Below are 17,165 nucleotides of genomic sequence, written 5' to 3'. Positions count from 1 at the left end.
AACTTAAATTTCTTAGTGTTAATTATTATAACTTTTGAGAGGATCCTCCTCTGTTTGTCTGCGGCCAGCAATCCAACTCTCATGTGCAATATATTCAGTGTTTCTCTTGATGGCTTCACCAACTCCCCCATCGGTTGGAAACTTTCTCTCCAGCAGTGAGATTTTGATACCAGACATTTAAGCTCATGGAGGCATTGACTCCACTCTGTCGGTCCAGAACGCTGAGGACTGAGCAAACTTGAAACGACCTCGTATCAGAGAAGAAGAAGAGAGCCCCCGTCCTGTCCCTGTCCGTACCTCATTTAAATTGTTTTACGAGCGAGAGGGGAAGCTGAAATACCACGCAGCAATATTACCCTATGCCCACACGGAATCATTTCATTATTGGCAAATTTGGGGATTAATACTGCGTAAGATCGGATACCCCTGTATTGTAAAATGAGAGCTTTGAGATGGAAACCTGGTTTTGCACGTCAGTCTCAGGTTGTTGGAGGGTTCATCATTGTCATTATCAGGCCAGGCACCCTTGTTGGTCTTTAGGCATTACAAGATATGCTCAATAATATATGTCAATGCAGCAACTCTATTCACAAAGTCTTTCTTTCCAGGGCCTAGATTTGCACCCTGCAAAGGACAATGCTAAGTTAAGAGTGAGGAGGGCTGGAGTCAGTGTGGGTGATCAGGCTCGGAGTAACAAGCATTTATTTGTTCCTCAACTTCCTCACAACATCCTGACTTGGGGCCTGCTATTATAGATGGTGCAGAGGCCAGCCTAATCTTTCTCATTGATGCTGCAATACTCCATATTCACATCTGACTCCATATTCTGACCGACCTGTGACACCCCGCTAGTCATCTTATTTAGTGAATGCTAAGCAGCACAGGAATCTCTTTGGTTTCATTTTCTCACCTGAATCTGAATGGGAGTCTGAATTTTGCCCTTCCCCCCTGCACAATCAACGATGCCGTGTCCAGGCCCAACTCTGGCACAAAATTCCTCAACAGCATAGGGCTGGTTGGCTTCGGAGAGTCGGTTTCACCCCATGGGTCTGATGGTGAGACCTGGATAGCTTTGTTTCCTATGAGGAAACACCCATTGATGTATGTGTCTATAGTATAGCCACAAAGAACTCAGCATATGATGAATTTCACAAGGCATTTCAACCTCGCGATTGACCCTGTCCTCAAGCAATATGTCTCCCTCCTTGGTCATTATTGAACAACCATGGGAGCTAGCAACTGTGTCCCCAATTTCGCAATCATGCCAGCACATACAGATTTCATTATTAAAATTCCTGGAGGACTGCTGTACGCATCCGGCACATCCAAAGTAGCGATTATTTTCTTTCGCATTTTCCTCACAATGAACGTTGTTCTCCGAATTCGCGGATGCATCCGCTGCATCTAGCCAGGCTTCACGAAGAACTCCATAGGTTGCGCTTTTTTCTGGATCTCAGCATGCGATGCGCACCCGGCGCTTGGGTTCTTCCTCTACTCAAAGCCAAAGTTGGCTAAAATGTCGGTCGCAGAAAAGAAAAATACACTGCTGCTTCTCATTGTTCAATTTTACTTTGTCTCAGTAGACGCACCAGGGTGCTTCTGCATTGTATCCCATCATGGTGCATGGAGGAATGTGAAGAGACAATGGTTCCTGTCATCTAGCGGCGCCGGTCCTGATGGTCTTCTCTATTTATATGACCCTCAATCGCGCGCTCGAGTTGTGTCAGAGTTTCAATCTTGATATACATCCAAGTGACGTATCTGATCGAGGTCTACGCAAGCAACATTTATCCGTCAGAAAGAACAATCCCCTCTCGCCAACTATGAAGTTCATCACCCTCTGTTTGGCCATCTTGCCGGCCGTTTTCGCTCTCCCGACGGAACAACAGGACTGCGCATGCCCCAAGGTCTCCTGCCCCAAAGCAACCTGGGCAGAGGTATATTCAACTCCTATTCCCACATGAGTAGTCTGAGGCATGAATCAATCAACAAGATAAGGGAAAATTTACCTGACAGAGAACGATCATTAGGAGTGCAAGTGCTTAAATCAAGCTAGAATGCAATGCTTCTTTGATTGTGGAGGCCCATACCCACAGCTGCGAGTAAGTTTATGCCCTGAGGATTTCCATGTCCCTTAAGTAGCTTTGCAACGTTCGATCGGGTAACTCCTTGTGCCATTGCCTCTCGCTGACAACGTGCTTTTCTAGAGCTGCGAAGGACCCCGGGAATGGTGATCGGATGGCAAATTGAGCTGGGGACGTGGGATTGACTTCTGGTTGATTGGGGGAAATGTTAACTCAGAGCCAAGATTGTTTTGGTGTGCTGATGTAACTAGTTAACTAGTTACCCTATGATCTTTTTATTGTGGTTATTATTAGTACAATTAACTAGTTTTCCATTATCATTATATTTCCTGGCCACGTACTCTGTAATAGAGGGTACATTCACGTCTCTACCGTCTTAGGTACTCCGTAAATAACCTCCCATTCCAAGGCTTGGACAGCGTGTTGTGTTGCTTAACCACAACGAAGATGTTCGCGTGCTTTTGATAGCCAGCTTGTTGTCATTTGGTTCATGTTCTGTCCCTTTTAGACAAGACGAGTGTGCAAGGGTTCAATTCTAGTTACAAGTGAGTGACTTCAAGGACCCAATTGAAAATAACCCGAAGAATTCAAAACAACTATTCCATGTTATTGCTAAGATCTCTTATTTACAATAGCACAGAGGAGAAGAAAACCAAATAAACAACACAAAGGAGTATGAAGGGATCACGTGAATTACCTACAGGATCACATGACCCGCTTCCATCTCCCCTCCCTTCTCGCAAGCGGCTATAATACGGAAAACACAAGCTCTTTTTATGGATGGTTAGTTACACCGCATCCTTGCTTTTACACAAGGATATCCTGTCGCGGCGAAATTAACCGCGATTCTCGTTCGCCTGGAAAGCCTCCTGGCGCAATGGCGTTAATGGCCTGATAACCACCACGAACACAGTCTGCCTCGACTGATTTGGCTCGCAGAATACTGGTTGCAACCCGTGCTGTATCTCCGTTGTAGCACAGGACAAGAACCCGCTGGTCATTAAAGTTAGAGGAATTATTGACCTGGCTGAAGATATCCTCCAGTTCCAGCCATTGTGCTTCCAGCACTTTCACATCTGCGAACGGGCTGGGCTCCGCTGAAGTCAAGCTGCTGAGCGGGATGTTTATAGCATCCGGCACATGCCAGCTTTCATAGTCGGCTTTCTTCCGCAGGTCAACTATGTAAGTCTTTGGCTTTGCCCTGATGGCAGTCCAGCAGTACATTTTCACAGCCTCAGGAGGCTCGTAGAAGTGGGGAAGAAGGTCGCTTGGAAGCCGTTCCCAGCTGTCATCATAGCGGTATCTATCAGCCTTGATCAAATTCTGGTGATCTATTAGTGTCAAGTCCAATTTGCAGCGGATTAAGTGATGGCGACATTTATTATTTATTTCGACTCACCTGGTTATGTATAGGATGGAATTTCTCCGGTCCTAATTTCTGGAAATACTCGTCGATATACTGGTATGGCAGATCGCAACACAAGAAAACGCATTGAATTAAACCATCAGGGCCCGCTAGATCTTGCAAAGTCCCAGCCGATTTGCGCTTGCCCAACATTTGAACAAGCCCTCTTAAGTTGAACCCGGACGATGGGCCGCAAACCAGCCCCTGCCTGCACATTTCGAGAGACAGCGAATAAGCTTCAGGCGATCCTACTTCTTCAATTGCATCTATGGCCTTTTTCCACGGGAACTGAACAGGTTCGAGAAGAGAATGGGATCTAGGGCCTGGAACTCGGTCACCCGGAGCTGTGCAAACCCCAAGCCTGAAGACAGAAGGCTTTGCCTGCTTCAGATATGTTCCGATTCCTGTCATCGTGCCCGATGTGCCCATACCAGCGCAAATAACCTTTATTTCAGGGAGCTGCTTAAGAATCTGCGGCCCTGTCCAACGGACATGTGCTTTCCAGTTATTCTCATTTTCGTACTGATTTGGGTTGACAATTTCATCAGAGACAATTGCCATCCTTCTTGCGCCCTGGATCCCGCCGCGTTCGTCATGTGGGTTAGGCTGCGAAGGCCCCCCGAAGAGGGTGATGTCGAGCCCGAAGAATTGCATCAACCTCAACTTTGCGTAGCTCGTTTTATTGCTGAGATATGCCCTGACATCGCTGATATTGTGGCATATCCTTGCGATCATTGCCATCGAAATTACTGTCGAGCCAGAGCTGTATTCAATAATTGTTTTCGTTTTCCCTGGCACAACACTGGATTCGAGCATATTCATTGCTAAAAAGCAAAACACCGGCACAATTAGCTTCATGTATCCTTCTTCAGGAGTGCACTCCTGCGGAAATACGAACCTGGTATCGCCTTCACGTTGTTCGCGGGGTGCATTGTCATCATCTTTGCATATATCCGTACTCCATCTTGATAGAAGGGGTTCAGGGCCTCTGGAACTTCTACAAGTGGAAGTGGAGGTTGGAAATCGGGGTTGAAGTATTTCTTCAGAGCATCGGGCCCGGAATATACGTTCAAAATGTTTGGGTTCGCCATTTTATGTTTGACAAGATTTTCAAGCAGCAAAGAAATAGGCACCGAGCGGGATGTTTTCTTCAGAAGATGATGGCAGGCAGGACCATTGGAAGAGAGCGGCCACGAGCCTGGACATTTATACAATACAATATGAGCCGTCGCCCATTCACCTTCAGTGTAGTCATCCCTGTTCCACGGCTGTTGCATACGTGTACTTGCAATTGGGCATTCGCATATCTCAAAACCAGGGGTACAATAATATCTGGCCCAATCATGACATAACTTGGACAGTTCTCTTGAATTCAGGAAGCGTTGTCGGGTTTTTACGGCCTCCTTGAATTGTCAATCTGCCAGGTAAGTAAGGTCTTTGTTCCCCATAATTTCGCATTTTGCCCTAGTCTGTCGTTTCTCTCTATAGACAGACCCACAGGGGTAGCTCACAAGGTTCTCTTCTGTTATCTTTGAGTACTGCATCTCCTTCCTATCCAAACAGATAGAAATTGTATACTCAGGTACATGTGATATGACATTACGATGTTAGGGACGTTATTGTGTACAATAAAGTACCTTTGTGGAAAATGTCCTTTCACGGGTACCTTGAATGATATAGATCGGGTCGCAGTTCCTGTTCGGCCCGATTTCGCTGGCTCCTGCGCGGCATTTTCCAAGCAAATAAATAGGCAGGTACCTTGATACTCTCTTTCATCAAACCTTAACTACCAGACCTGTTGCACAACCCAGTTGGGGTGCGATCGTCCGCAAGTTCCTCGCGTTAATCGTTACTTATTCACAGAAGAGATTAAAGCAAAATCACTTCTAGTGATCATTTCCCACGTTCATGAAATTGGAGCGCCGTTACTCTTCTCTCCCTGCCTCACTAGTACAAAGTATCCCAAATATCTGTTGTTTTCTCGCTATCTGGCTATTCAGGGGACGGAAATTTAGACAAAGACGCGCCTGTCATGGGATCAACACAGCCATCAATCTCAGGTCTGTCAGACGCCGGGGAGACTGCTAGAAATGTCGAGAAAAGTCCTTATGTTTTCAATGAACAGACAAACTTCGTCCCAAAGCGTACGATCATTACGGTGAGTTTTATGTCTTTAACGTGTGTACCAACTTGAGCTGCACTAACCAGCTTCAGATATTTCTGGCGTGCGCCACTGTTGATTTGCTCGCTTTGATGGATCAAACCACTTTGGCAGCTAGTCTTTCGATCATCTCAGATGAACTGGCTGCCGGAGATCTAATGTCCTGGATTGCCGCAGGGTATTTTGTGTACGTTCGCTGATCTAGTTTGCTTGCCTTCAAGGCAATACGATATCTATTAACATAACTGCAATTTCTTCTCGAAAGAACGTCAACATCTTTCCAGCTACTCTATGGCCGTTTTTCCGACATCTGGTCACGCAAAGTGATTCTCTACATTGGCCTCGCGATCGGTTTTATAGGATCCCTAGCATCCTCTCTCGCACAGTCTGCCATCCAGCTAATAGTGTTCCGAGCCTTCACTGGCATTGGCAGTGGTGGGTTAATGACCGTGGCCCAGGCGATAGTCAGTGATACTGTTCCCCTCCGAGAGCGAGGAAAGTATCAAGGAATCCTAGGCGCTGCCGTCGCCCTTGCGAATGGCATTGGACCTGTCATTGGCGGCTCCCTCGCATCCATCTCACCTGGCTCGTGGCGATGGATATTCCGTCTCAACTTACCCATCACAGTACTAACTACTGGCTGCGTGATCTTCTTCATGCCCCTGAAAAAAGTAGAAGGAGACTGGAAGTTGAAACTGAGAGCTATAGATTTCACCGGTGTTATACTGGCCCTTGGCGGGACAACGGTGCTTTTGCTGGGTTTGATATGGAGTGGGGGTGATTATGCATGGAACTCAGTCCACGTCATCGCTACATTGGTTGTCGGATTTTTTTTCTCGACCGTGTTCGTTTTATGGCAATGGAAGGGGACATCTACGCCTCTTGTACCGATGCATATTTTTAAATCTCGTATTGTTAATGGAGCCAGCCTAACCATGTTCATCAATGGCTGGAATTTCCTCGTCCAGTTCTACTACATTCCTCTATTTTACCAGACAGCATATGGCTACTCCGCTACCAAGGCTGCTTCGTTGCTACTTCCGATTACGTTAACTCAGAGTACGTTTGAATTCTTCAAAGGTGGTCGGGGCCCTAGGGCCCGCCGCTAAACCATATATCGATCCCTACTTTCTTTACTCGTGTTACTGATCTATATTAGCCGCTAGCAGCACATTGTCGGGCCTTGTCGTGCACTGGGTAGGCCGCTATCGAGAGCCCATCCTTCTTGGATGGGTCATATGGGCAGTGGGCCTTGGCCTATTCTCAACGCTCAATCAATCCTCAGGTCTTGGAAAACAAATCGGCTACGGAATATTAACTGGGTTTGGTCTAGGGAATACATTGCAACCGTAAGTAGTGACAAAATGTGAACAAGTTATGGAATTACTATGTGTGGAGCGTTAATATCAATTTTCCCAGAGCACTCATTGCAATACAAGCCGGCGTCGAGCGGCGTGATATGGCCGTGGTGTCATCATTTAGAAAGTGAGTGGAGAAGTAAACTAAAATACACATAGGCCGGTTACTTAATACATGTCAACGTCTCTACAGCTTTATTAGAAATCTCGGCGGAACCCTAGGACTTGCCGCCGCCGGAACTATCATACATAACATCTTACTATCGTCTGTTTCGCCTCTCAACCTTAGTAGATCGCAAACCAGTCAACTACTTAAGAGCCCTGGTTCGTTCCTTTCCACCCTGCCGGAATCGGAGGCTGTCCGTGTCCGGTCCGTTCTTGTCCCCGCATACCAGAAGGGGTTCCGAATAATATTCCTAATCGGCGCGGGGCTGGCCGCCTTGGCGTTCTTCCTTGCTGTGTTCCTGATGCCGCAGGTAACTTTGGAGAGGCCGGATGACGATGCTTTGAAAGAAGAAGGGAAGAAGAGCATTCAGGCTCGCAGGAGGCTATCGGGTGAGAAAGCCGTTTGAGACTCCAGTTACGTTTCGTAAACGACAACCGTGCAGAGGGTCTTTCAGCAACAATTTAATAAGTTTCTCAACAAGCTAAGTGAAAGCATCAAATGAATATAGATAGATCTTGGTTAGAATATAGAATATAACAGTTTTTTTTCAAGTTTTGGTGGAGAATCATTACGGACTATTTACACACCTACTTCAGCACAGCACATTGCCGTGTCTAGTCTAGATTTGGATCTTGGGCTTTTGGTCAAAATTTTCAGGCTAGAAAAGTTGTCGCTTCTAGTAGGGTGGGAGATCACTGTTTGCTAATAGCTCGGGAGCCCTCAACTGTGCTTTTGTCTTTTAAGCCGACCAATGGTGCTCCTGGCTATCGCGAAGTGCGTCAACTAACTAGTTAGTTTAGAGTCGTCAGGTTAAGCTCATGCTAGCGGCGCTGGGTTAACTAAGTTAGTTACTGCAACAAACGCCACATCAACTATTGCTAACCAACAACGGGCCAATTCCCCCGTGCTTTGAGAGAATTTTCTTACCATTCAGCTCATCTCACTGGGATGTATTCTTTTCCCTGTAGCTAGGTACTTGCAAGTCCGACCCCTCAAAAATGCGGGGAGAGGAACGAAAGAAAACCCTCGCTGCAGCTCTCTGCGGCTCCAGGCCCAACCAGTTGCACAGCAAGAATGCTATTTCCAGCTTCAATGTTGCTTTGGGGATGCTACCTCACTGCCTGTTTGGGCAAATGAATGCAGAAAAAATGGATGATCAATCGAGGGTCGGTGAGGGAGTGCGTATCCTGCGCTTGCTTTTCCTCCTATCCCAGGATCAGCATTTCTTTAGCCCTGTGCTACCCCTAGGTCCAGCACGTCGGTACAGCTACTAGCATCAAACCTAGAGCAGGTTTACCTGAATGTGGGGGATGACCATTCAAGACCCTATTAATGCGGACATCAGCTCCTCCGATTTTTACAATTCAGTGTTGAGGAGAGAGGGGGGGGGGCGTTTTCTACAATTCTCTTTTGACAATAACCATATACGATGGAGATTGACGAGTCCATGTCTGAAGATGAGGATGGAGCGGGTGATGCTATCAAGACCTTGGGCAATGAGAAGCTAGTCGACATATTGGTGCACTCCAAGCCCAACTGGCTAGGAAAGGAGTATCTCCGCATGTGCCTCTTATGCGCCCTCGTCTTTCTGACATCAACGATGAACGGTAAGCAGTGTGAATTAAAAAAAAAAACAAGTCCCGTACAAGGACTATGGAGTGAAATGCCTTTAGGAAAGCGCTAACCGAGCTTATGATATATTTCAAATACTAAGACTTGACGGCAACTTGATGGGTAGTATAAACACTCTGCCCAACTATGTCAATACTATGAAGTCCCACCAACAGGCAATGCTGGCACAGGGATTGTCTTCGCCATCTTCAATGTGTGGAACCCCGTTCCCACGTGAATAATATCTACAGGCGGTTTCTAAGACACAAACGCTAGGTTGGCCAGATGATCGGTGCTGTCTTTATTTGGATAGCAGACTGGAAAGGCCGACAACTACCCATCTTTCTCGGCTGCTTTGGTGTCTGTATCACGACTATCCCGACAGCCAGTGGGCGGTTCTTGTTATCATTTTTTGCCATCATTGCTTGCACCGCTGCGCCGCTATACATTATCGACCTTGCGCCGCCCCAGTACCGCGCGACGGTTGCGGGCATGTATAACACATTCTACTACGTGGTTTGTACCCCTCTTCGCAATCCGTGTACCTTGAGCTATTAGTTTAACCGTGCAAGAGTGACACTTTATAGGACTCCATAATTGCCACATCCTCCGTTTATGGAAATCATAAACACCTCGCGCACCTGGGGAACAGCGATTGGCGCGTGCCTTTATGGATTCAAATGCTTTGCCCCAGAGTCGTTTGTTTGGGGATTTGGTTCTATTTTGAATATCCTAGATGGCATTGTGAAATATCTCTTTTTTATGAGAAGACCAGGAAACTAATCGCAGCAACTAATCAGGTTGATGGGGAAAGAACGCGACGATAAGGCAAGGGCCATATTGGCCAAATACCACGCAAACGGTGATTTTAACCACCCATTGGTTAAACTTGAAATGGATGAAATGGCCGAGTCTTTGAGCAAGGAAGACATGTTGACCTGGCGAAACTTTTTTGATATCCGAGTACTATTCAAATCCCGTTCTCGTCGGTATAGGACGATGCTCAATGTCTCATTTTCGTGGTTTGGGCCATTCTCCGGTAGCGAGTATGCTCCAACGAATCCAAGGACATCCCAAGGCCATAACAAGCCGTCTTTGTATCTAGAAAGTGTCTATATTTTGGCTGACCCCCGACACATTAATCTCCTAGCGTCGCATCGTACTACCTTCCCTACCTCCTTGAGAACGTTAGAGTGACCGATACCGACGCCAAGCTCCTCCTCAATATCGTCTACGCCATTACGGGATGGATCCCCGCAATGGTTGGGGCACGCTGCCACGATATAATTGGACGTTGCAAAATGTTCCTTGGCTGTACAGCGGGCATGGCAGTTTGCCTTGAGATTGTTGCGGGGACGCACACTGGAAGAGCTGGACGAAGTCTTTGAAGCGCCTAACGCCTAACACCTGGAAGGCCAGTACGGCCACGATTGTCCTGAGGCGACGTATTCCTATTGACGAAGAGAATTAAGAGACGAAGGACGAGAATGTTTTTTTGTAATAGGTGGCCAGTCTGCCATTGGACTGCCAGATACTGGAAGCCTAGTCCAGAGATACCCAAGATTTTACCCCCCTCAATAATCTAGTCCTCCACTCTTCTGCCACAGCCTGTCAAAATTCACAGTTAATTTTCTAACAATGGACCAAATATGTTCTATGTAGATCTATCTTGTTCTTTTTATTTTATAATCACTCCTTGAAGACAGCTCGTCGCCGTAAACTTTTGGGAGCATGTTACCTATTCTAATATGAACATTCTCCTTAAGAGGAAAACAAAAGAAGAAAAAGTATATCAATCTATCAGTCAATCATATTATAAGCAGGTCTATACTTTTCCTTGCTATTTATCATGATAGCAAGCTCTCCCTCCCCAAAATCAAACTCCATATCTTCCAATATAATCCGTGCCCTGAATTTTATCCTATGTTTGCGCAAACAAGGCGGTTTCTCTAACACCATTTTCAAAATCCCCTCCGTGGGTATACCAACCGTCATCAATTATAATACGTAACACTTACCACCGTGAAAATCTCCCTCCTCCCTCCCACACCTACACTCCCGTCACCACCCACATTAATATATCCAGAAAGACTGTCTGTGTCACCACCGCCGCTGCCGCCGCCGGCGATTAACGACGAATTAGACGCATATGCTATCGAATAGCCTCTCTTCTTCCCATCCTTATTCCCCGCCGAAAACGAAATATCGACCGGCACCGCCTCCTTCCTCGAAACTAGCCTCCCCTCCCGCCCCAACCACACCTCCCTATCAAAGCTCGATAACAAAAAGGGACCAGACTGATTCGTCGCGATGACGTCAATGTCCGTGCTGTTATTGTTATAGTAATAGATGACCCACCGGGCAGATTGGGCGCGGTATTTATCCGTTTTTGCATTATTTTCCTTGTTATTATTATTATCATTATGATTATTAGACGAAGACATTGTCGTTATTAATGGCTCTGGTGCCGCGTTGTCGTTATTGACACTATTTGCGTCCGCACGCGGCGGCCGGTTGTGGGAGAGTAGGCGGCCGTTTTCATGTTCGAAAACGAGATAGCGGCCCTCGGTTAGTTGGCCTGTGCATATCTTATAGCCTTCTTCGACAATGTTGGGGAGCGTGGAGGGCTGGGAGGAATATGGGGGAGGCGGTCGTGGGTCCGGGAACTGCGATTCGCAGAAGGCTGAGCCGTCGAATTCGCCGCGGGAGTCGCGGTGGGGAGGTTTGGGTTTTGGAATATTAGGGATGGAGAGGTCAGGCTATAGGGATATACCAGAAATGGTTAGGCAAAGAGAATGTATATTATATGCGCGTGTTGTGTGTGGCCCACAAGTAGTTAATCATGGAGGGGGTATTTCAGGGACATACGTTCTCGAAATCCAGTGCGTTTAGCAGGTTTGCCATGTTTTGTCTCCTCCAGGGCACCATCCCGTCTGTCCTGATGTTATCATAACCTTTTGCACTAAGCCATTCTTCAATAAAAAGGATTTGCGAATTGTGGTCTGCGTGTTCGGTAAAAACGTGGCCCCCGCGGGTCCAAGGGGAAACGATGTAGAAAGGGACCCGAACTCCTGATAGTATGATTATTAGTTTTGCGGTTAATAGCAGTTTGGCTAGCTAGCGATTGCGTATTTGAGAGGTGACGGTCGACAGTAAGGGGGGAAAAAGAACGAACCAGGGCCGGTGTATATGTTTCCAAAAAGACCATATGGGTCCTCCAACCATTCGCCAGGAGTGTTTTCTGGAGAGTGATAAGGAGGGACATGATCTCCCCAACCGCCAGATTCTTGAAGCTTCGGTCAGCTTGGTTTATGTGCCGACGGTGGAAGGAGAAAAGATACCATCGTAGCTAATCATGAGCAGGCTTTTACCATACTTTGGTCCCTTAACCACAGCATCTACAATTTTGTGCTGCAGCCAACCTCCATCAGAGGGAGAGTACGGTGCGTGTTCGGACAGCTCTCGTGGGGCGATGATGAAACTAACTTGCGGTAGCATACCTGAGGCAGCATCTGCATAGAAAGCCTCCAGTCCTAAATACGCCATTCCTTTCTCTGACAATGCTGAGTCTGAGGATGCATTCTGGAACTGCTCGAACCAGGCCAAGGGGTTGTCATCGAAGTTGTCCACTCCTTGGTAAACCTGCCAGGAAACGCCTGCAGTTTCATATATGTCGAATATTGTTTTCCATTTGAGAGGGTAGCAGTTGAGATTGGGAGCCTCACAGCCTGGTAGCTTAGTTTAGCTGAAAAAGTTCACTCGCTGAGCAGAGTCCGTCCAGAACAACTCACCTGGCGTTTCGGTATTATCTATATATACCCCTCCTTCATCTGGTGACTGCGGGCTTCCAGGTGCGTTAATACTCCCACTAACCAAGGTGACACGATTCGGGTTCGTTGCAGTGATTTGCGATTGCTATCCCACCATTAGGCTCGAACGTTGCCTCCTAAAGCATCGAGGGGGGGCATATACCTGATACATATCCCCGATAGTCCATCCTTCTGCAATTGCAAACTGAACAGGTAGGTCCTGTCGTTTTAGATAACCCCAGCTCCATGGTGTATTATTCCTTGCCCATCCATCATTGAGGCCGCCGTTGATGGAAGCGTGATTTTCTGTATAGCCATTGCTTCCAGCAGCCATGCACTGTATAGCCTGAGACCAGTTTCCGCCTAGATATCCTAAGTACCACGGAAGTAGGGTGTCTGTGTCATTTGACAAGCTCGAATCAACCGGTCTATAAAAGGTAAGTGTTTATATCATTTCGATATAGACTGGCAGCAAGGAACTGACTGGTACCACACGGCACGGCCATTCGGGTTGATCTGTACGTTGGGGTCGTTAAATCCCCTTGCGCCCGCCATAGTTCCGAAATACTTAGAGGTTCAGTTAGATTTCGAACACTCGACAGTGCTATCGTTGATAGAAACATACCGTGTCCCATGACCGATTTTCTTGCATAAATATAATGACATGGTCGATGTCCTTCAAGCTTCGAACGGGTTCGCCTCGGTCAATTAATAGAATCAAAAGGATTGCGGTTAATAAACCAGCTAGCTATATTGCAAACTCATGGTCAGTAAAGGAAATATATCATAGTCGAACAAGAAGCTATGCATACTGCAGTAATAGCTAATCCTAGTTTCACCCAACGAGAAGCCATCTGACTAAACTGTAAGATACCGAAATGGTGTTCCTTAGAGTGTTAGCAAAGTGAGCATGGGTTTCAGAAAAGAAATTTGTAGCTTTGGTAGATATAGCCATAACATCTGAGATTCACTTCATATTCCACGAAGGGGAATGGATGGTGTGGGGAGGTAAGAACCTTGGAATACTTTTTACTGAATATAGAATTGACTTCCGCCTCCTCCCGCTAATCAATCAGCACCATTTGAACGGCGGCTCAGTTTGATAGAGGAGCGCAATAGCAATCACACGTACGCAGATCTGGGCAAACGCAGACTAGAGCATACAGCCTCCATGTTTGAAACTGCTTCCAAGAAAGCTAAGAAGCTCTCTCTAGACGTCAAAGGTAGGGTGTCAGATTGAGTTCCTCAGGTGGCAGTGCAAGCCAGCAAGACGGCTGCTCTGTAAACTCAACCCCTCAGCAAGAGATAAAAAGGCAGCCGGGTAGCCACTAAACTCTTTGCTCTGTGCTGCCAGCAAAGGATCCGCGTGTGAGGGCTTTTTGTGTACTCCGTACAACGTGCATGTCTGTGTCAGCTTTTCTTTTAACCCCGGTCGTTGGGCTCTATCTCCATCGGCTTTAACACAGCTCCCGGATGGAACGAACATCCAGCCGCCGGAGAATACGCCAACCACGCGGTGATCTCCAAGATCCTCCGAGAGTTTCGTCACAGCCAGCTCAAGCTAACACAAGTAGCCAAGCCGCAGGTTGGTCAAGAAGCTACTTGGCGTCTGTCGTCATCTTCCTAGTTCTCGTGGTAAGCTTCTTGGGAGCTCTGCGAATCCCAAGGTCTCCTCCGTATTATTCGTCCCAAAACCGGGTTCTAGGCCCGACGCAGCAGCAGCAGCATCCTGGCGCTCAGAGGTTGCATCCCGAGGCGCATATTTATCGGACTGTTAGAACAATCCGTCTCAACTGGACGGTAACTGCGGGTTATCGTCGTCCTGACGGTGTGCTGAAACGCATCTATCTTGTAAATGGTGTGTGTCTGTCTCCTGCTTAGTTAGTTATCGTTGTTTGGCTACGGCAATTCCCCACTAGCGCGCGAAGGCCGATCTACGATCGACTAACATGATAGTGACATCCCGACCCGCCGCGACCAGGGCAATTTCCAGGCCCGGTCGTTGAAGCCCGATCTGGAGATCGTTTGATTGTGGATGTAAGAAATGGCTTGGAGGATGAGGGTGTCTCGGTGCATTGGCATGGCCTGCATATGAGAGGTTGTTTTTAACATTGAATAGCGCAGTAAGTTAACTAGAGGTTCTCGCGTTGCTAACATCGTCAAGATGCAAACCGAATGGATGGCACAGTAGGAGTGACCCAGTGTGCTATCAACCCCGGAGATTCCTTTCGTTATGATTTTACTATTTCCGATTCGCAAAGCGGAACGTATTGGTACGGTTTAAAATTCCATGTCTGTATGTACTGTACATATGTATAAGCAACGTACTGATGTCTAGTTACTCAGGTATCACGCTCATTCCGGCTTGCAGAGAGCAGATGGTCTATACGGTGGTTTGGTGGTTCATCGACCGTCACCAAAAGCTATTCGAGGAACTCAATCCCGAAACGCGGAATCAGATATCTTGAAATATAAGTATCAGAAAGAAATTCTCCTACTGGTTGGGGATTGGTACCATAGGCCCGCGGACGATGTCCTGAAATGGTATATGCGGGCAGCCTCATACGGGAATGAAGTATGAACATTACATCTCCCTCTTATACTCTAATCTAGGCAGAACTGATAATGATATTTTCCAGCCTGTACCGGATTCTCTTCTCGTCAATGGAGTCGGTCGCTTTGATTGCGCCAGGGCAGTCCCAGCGCGTCCTATCGACTGTTCCAGTAAAACTCCCATGCCTCATTTTATGATTGACCCTACCCAGTCATACCGGGTCCGAGTCGTGAATACCGGGTGGGCATTCTCTCTTAGATCCTAAGGAAGGATGTAGCTTTTTTCTAATGCGATGACTTAGATCTCTTGCAGGGTTTTCTCTTGGGTTTTCCCAAGGGAATATAAGCCTTACCCATGTTGACGGAGGCTTGGATGTGCAGCACTTTAAACAGTCAAAGGCATCCAATTCGAAGTCTATAGGAATTCTCTATCCAGGTCAACGAGTAGATTTTATCCTGCAGCACCATCAAAACGCGCGAGGGAAGTCCTCCCTCACCGTGGAGTTGGATCCTGAGTATGAGTCAACCCTCACCTAAAGACTTCCTCTCCTTTGATACCCTCCAGCTGACAGTATTTCAGTTGTTTCAAATATCCCAACCCAGCACTCTCTTCTGCCCAAGCCATTCCGATATACAACGCCAACTCAAACAATATTAAAACATACAGTCCACAGCCCCTACATATCCGCTCAAGTACTCACATTAACCTCACTCAGGTTTCATCCACTGCGGCGGTGCTCTCCGGCCTTCCGCCTGAAGCCCAGCAGACTTACGTTATATATACAAAGATATCCCAAATGTCGAAGAACCAGAACATGCCTTTTGGTTACTTTAATCAGACATCATGGCGTCCGCAATCAGACCCTCCACACCCTCTGGTCGACCTTGATCCGCACCATTGGGATAAAAACCAGTTCGCGATTTCGACAGGGAGTAAGCCCGTCTGGGTCGACCTTGTCGTTAATAATCTAGACGAAGGACCACATCCGTTTCATCTTGTAAGGCGATTCTAGACATTCATATCCTTCCTTCCTCAGCTCCAAGCCTAATGGTGTCCCTTTTCGCGTCCCAGCCCAACATCTATCCCCAATCCAGGAATCCAATATCGATCAAACACTAAATTTAACAAAAAACAGCACGGCCACAACTTCTTCATTCTCACTATCCATTCCTCATCTCGTGGATGGGGCTCATATAACCCATTCAGCCCTCATCAACAGCATCAACAATACCGACCAACTTCGATGGACCTTGCTAGAGCCCTGCTGCGAGATACAGTGCAAATACCACCACGGGGACATGCCGTCCTACGGTTTCGCGCTGATAATCCAGGCATCTGGCTGTTTCACTGCCATATCCTGTGGCATTTGGCAAGTGGGATGGCAATGGTGTTTGACGTTATGAACGGATCTCAGACAGGAAATGGCCACGGCCTGGCTGGTGGGGGAGCCATGGAGATGTGTCGATATCTATAACTAAATTTGGCCTTTTTTCTTTTACTTTTAATCATGGGAAATCGGGGGGTAGGCAGAATTGGAACGGATGGAGACGGACGCAAACGTATCCGTTTTTAGATCCATCTATAGAGAAGATACTAAGACGCTCTCATTCCATAGAATATATCATCGGCTTAAACCGAATTCCTCAGTGAGCTTGAGAAGAAAAGTTGAGAGAGAGTCATTTCTAAACATAACGTAAATACTGCCTGCGCCACGCAGATGGCTCATGATATGTCCTACGTACGTATTTACTCCATGGAAAATATATGCAACCAGGCTAGACTACATAGCAATAAGGTACTAGGTTGGGTTTGATAGTAATTATTAGAGGATATGAGTTGTTATGTATTGAATATATATGCCCTTGTATCCTGTTTTTGTAAACGCCGCCCAAAGAACCTTAGACGAGAGAAAAACAGCAAGAGGACTTCTCTTAAAAATAAAATAAAAATAAAAATAAAAACAATAAAAAAGAAGAGCAAGGTATAAATCAAAAGTGAGAACTTGATAGAAAGTATG

The 17,165-nt window shown here is 46.8% G+C and overlaps 6 protein-coding genes across 8 annotated transcripts; 4 read left to right on the top strand and 2 right to left on the bottom strand.

The window, feature by feature from the left end:
* The first annotated feature begins 731 nt into the window (after positions 1 to 731).
* BDBG_17440 (uncharacterized protein) lies at positions 732 to 2,404 on the top strand. Its single transcript, XM_031725160.1, has 3 exons — positions 732 to 1,937; positions 2,031 to 2,102; positions 2,208 to 2,404. The coding sequence occupies exons 1-3, from the start codon at positions 1,677 to 1,679 to the stop codon at positions 2,232 to 2,234; spliced, it is 360 nt and encodes a 119-aa protein (XP_031579626.1). The 5' UTR covers positions 732 to 1,676; the 3' UTR covers positions 2,235 to 2,404.
* BDBG_06779 (cysteine synthase A) lies at positions 1,255 to 5,072 on the bottom strand. Its single transcript, XM_002623294.2, has 4 exons — positions 4,388 to 5,072; positions 3,484 to 4,313; positions 2,010 to 3,407; positions 1,255 to 1,950 (listed from the first exon to the last, which is right to left on the bottom strand). The coding sequence occupies exons 1-3, from the start codon at positions 4,764 to 4,766 to the stop codon at positions 2,892 to 2,894; spliced, it is 1,725 nt and encodes a 574-aa protein (XP_002623340.2). The 5' UTR covers positions 4,767 to 5,072; the 3' UTR covers positions 1,255 to 1,950; positions 2,010 to 2,891.
* On the top strand, positions 2,803 to 7,722 carry BDBG_06778 (MFS drug transporter). Its single transcript, XM_031722769.1, has 7 exons — positions 2,803 to 5,243; positions 5,353 to 5,647; positions 5,704 to 5,837; positions 5,916 to 6,709; positions 6,810 to 6,999; positions 7,070 to 7,135; positions 7,211 to 7,722. Exons 2-7 carry the CDS (start codon positions 5,522 to 5,524, stop codon positions 7,578 to 7,580), a joined length of 1,680 nt encoding a protein of 559 aa, XP_031579625.1. The 5' UTR covers positions 2,803 to 5,243; positions 5,353 to 5,521; the 3' UTR covers positions 7,581 to 7,722.
* An 881-nt stretch (positions 7,723 to 8,603) lies between these two features.
* Positions 8,604 to 10,173, top strand: BDBG_06777 (lactose permease; the record flags this gene model as incomplete). The annotated part of the gene is made up of 6 exons (XM_031722768.1): positions 8,604 to 8,781; positions 8,950 to 8,999; positions 9,071 to 9,301; positions 9,373 to 9,483; positions 9,575 to 9,831; positions 9,936 to 10,173. 6 exons carry the CDS (start codon positions 8,604 to 8,606, stop codon positions 10,171 to 10,173), a joined length of 1,065 nt encoding a protein of 354 aa, XP_031579624.1.
* A 94-nt stretch (positions 10,174 to 10,267) lies between these two features.
* BDBG_06776 (phospholipase C) lies at positions 10,268 to 14,740 on the bottom strand. Its single transcript, XM_031722767.1, has 10 exons — positions 14,544 to 14,740; positions 13,407 to 14,460; positions 13,220 to 13,342; positions 13,079 to 13,161; positions 12,758 to 13,022; positions 12,577 to 12,700; positions 12,127 to 12,513; positions 11,961 to 12,071; positions 11,654 to 11,856; positions 10,268 to 11,544 (listed from the first exon to the last, which is right to left on the bottom strand). Exons 2-10 carry the CDS (start codon positions 13,446 to 13,448, stop codon positions 10,780 to 10,782), a joined length of 2,103 nt encoding a protein of 700 aa, XP_031579623.1. The 5' UTR covers positions 13,449 to 14,460; positions 14,544 to 14,740; the 3' UTR covers positions 10,268 to 10,779.
* BDBG_06775 (ferro-O2-oxidoreductase) lies at positions 13,658 to 17,109 on the top strand. 3 transcript variants are annotated; one of them, XM_002623290.2, is made up of 8 exons: positions 13,671 to 14,452; positions 14,576 to 14,692; positions 14,759 to 14,867; positions 14,941 to 15,169; positions 15,234 to 15,388; positions 15,450 to 15,662; positions 15,728 to 16,145; positions 16,284 to 17,072. In XM_002623290.2, exons 1-8 carry the CDS (start codon positions 14,068 to 14,070, stop codon positions 16,620 to 16,622), a joined length of 1,965 nt encoding a protein of 654 aa, XP_002623336.1. In that variant the 5' UTR covers positions 13,671 to 14,067; the 3' UTR covers positions 16,623 to 17,072. The 3 variants fall into 3 exon arrangements, with proteins under 3 accessions (XP_031579621.1, XP_002623336.1, XP_031579622.1); XM_031722765.1 differs by having other exon boundaries at positions 13,658 to 14,452; positions 14,576 to 14,867; positions 16,284 to 17,109; XM_031722766.1 differs by having other exon boundaries at positions 13,676 to 14,452; positions 14,551 to 14,867; positions 16,284 to 17,068.
* Positions 17,110 to 17,165: the final 56 nt, after the last annotated feature.

Source organism: Blastomyces gilchristii, assembly GCF_000003855.2.
Source record: "Blastomyces gilchristii SLH14081 genomic scaffold supercont1.14, whole genome shotgun sequence".
Taxonomy (NCBI): domain Eukaryota; kingdom Fungi; phylum Ascomycota; class Eurotiomycetes; order Onygenales; family Ajellomycetaceae; genus Blastomyces; species Blastomyces gilchristii.
Note: the sequence above shows the minus strand (reverse complement) of the source record. Positions and strands in the feature narration are given on the sequence as shown.

Bases quoted from the DNA above. Each gene is read 5' to 3' on its own strand.
- BDBG_17440 (XM_031725160.1), top strand. From the start codon at position 1,677: ATGGTCTTCTCTATTTATATGACCCTCAATCGCGCGCTCGAGTTGTGT. The intron at 1,938-2,030 runs GTATATTCAACT...AACGATCATTAG, and splicing joins CCAAAGCAACCTGGGCAGAG to GAGTGCAAGTGCTTAAATCA. The intron at 2,103-2,207 runs GTAAGTTTATGC...GTGCTTTTCTAG, and splicing joins GCCCATACCCACAGCTGCGA to AGCTGCGAAGGACCCCGGGA.
- BDBG_06779 (XM_002623294.2), bottom strand. From the start codon at position 4,766: ATGCAACAGCCGTGGAACAGGGATGACTACACTGAAGGTGAATGGGCG. The intron at 4,314-4,387 runs GTTCGTATTTCC...TTTGCTTTTTAG, and splicing joins CAACGTGAAGGCGATACCAG to CAATGAATATGCTCGAATCC. The intron at 3,408-3,483 runs GTGAGTCGAAAT...ATAGATCACCAG, and splicing joins TCCATCCTATACATAACCAG to AATTTGATCAAGGCTGATAG.
- BDBG_06778 (XM_031722769.1), top strand. From the start codon at position 5,522: ATGGGATCAACACAGCCATCAATCTCAGGTCTGTCAGACGCCGGGGAG. The intron at 7,000-7,069 runs GTAAGTAGTGAC...CAATTTTCCCAG, and splicing joins CTAGGGAATACATTGCAACC to AGCACTCATTGCAATACAAG. The intron at 7,136-7,210 runs GTGAGTGGAGAA...CAGCTTTATTAG, and splicing joins GTGGTGTCATCATTTAGAAA to AAATCTCGGCGGAACCCTAG.
- BDBG_06776 (XM_031722767.1), bottom strand. From the start codon at position 13,448: ATGGCTTCTCGTTGGGTGAAACTAGGATTAGCTATTACTGCA. The intron at 12,514-12,576 runs GTGAGTTGTTCT...CTAAGCTACCAG, and splicing joins AGATAATACCGAAACGCCAG to GCTGTGAGGCTCCCAATCTC. The intron at 11,857-11,960 runs GTTCGTTCTTTT...TCATACTATCAG, and splicing joins AAACATATACACCGGCCCTG to GAGTTCGGGTCCCTTTCTAC.
- BDBG_06775 (XM_002623290.2), top strand. From the start codon at position 14,068: ATGGAACGAACATCCAGCCGCCGGAGAATACGCCAACCACGCGGTGAT. The intron at 14,693-14,758 runs GTTGTTTTTAAC...AACATCGTCAAG, and splicing joins GCATGGCCTGCATATGAGAG to ATGCAAACCGAATGGATGGC. The intron at 14,868-14,940 runs GTACGGTTTAAA...CTAGTTACTCAG, and splicing joins TCGCAAAGCGGAACGTATTG to GTATCACGCTCATTCCGGCT.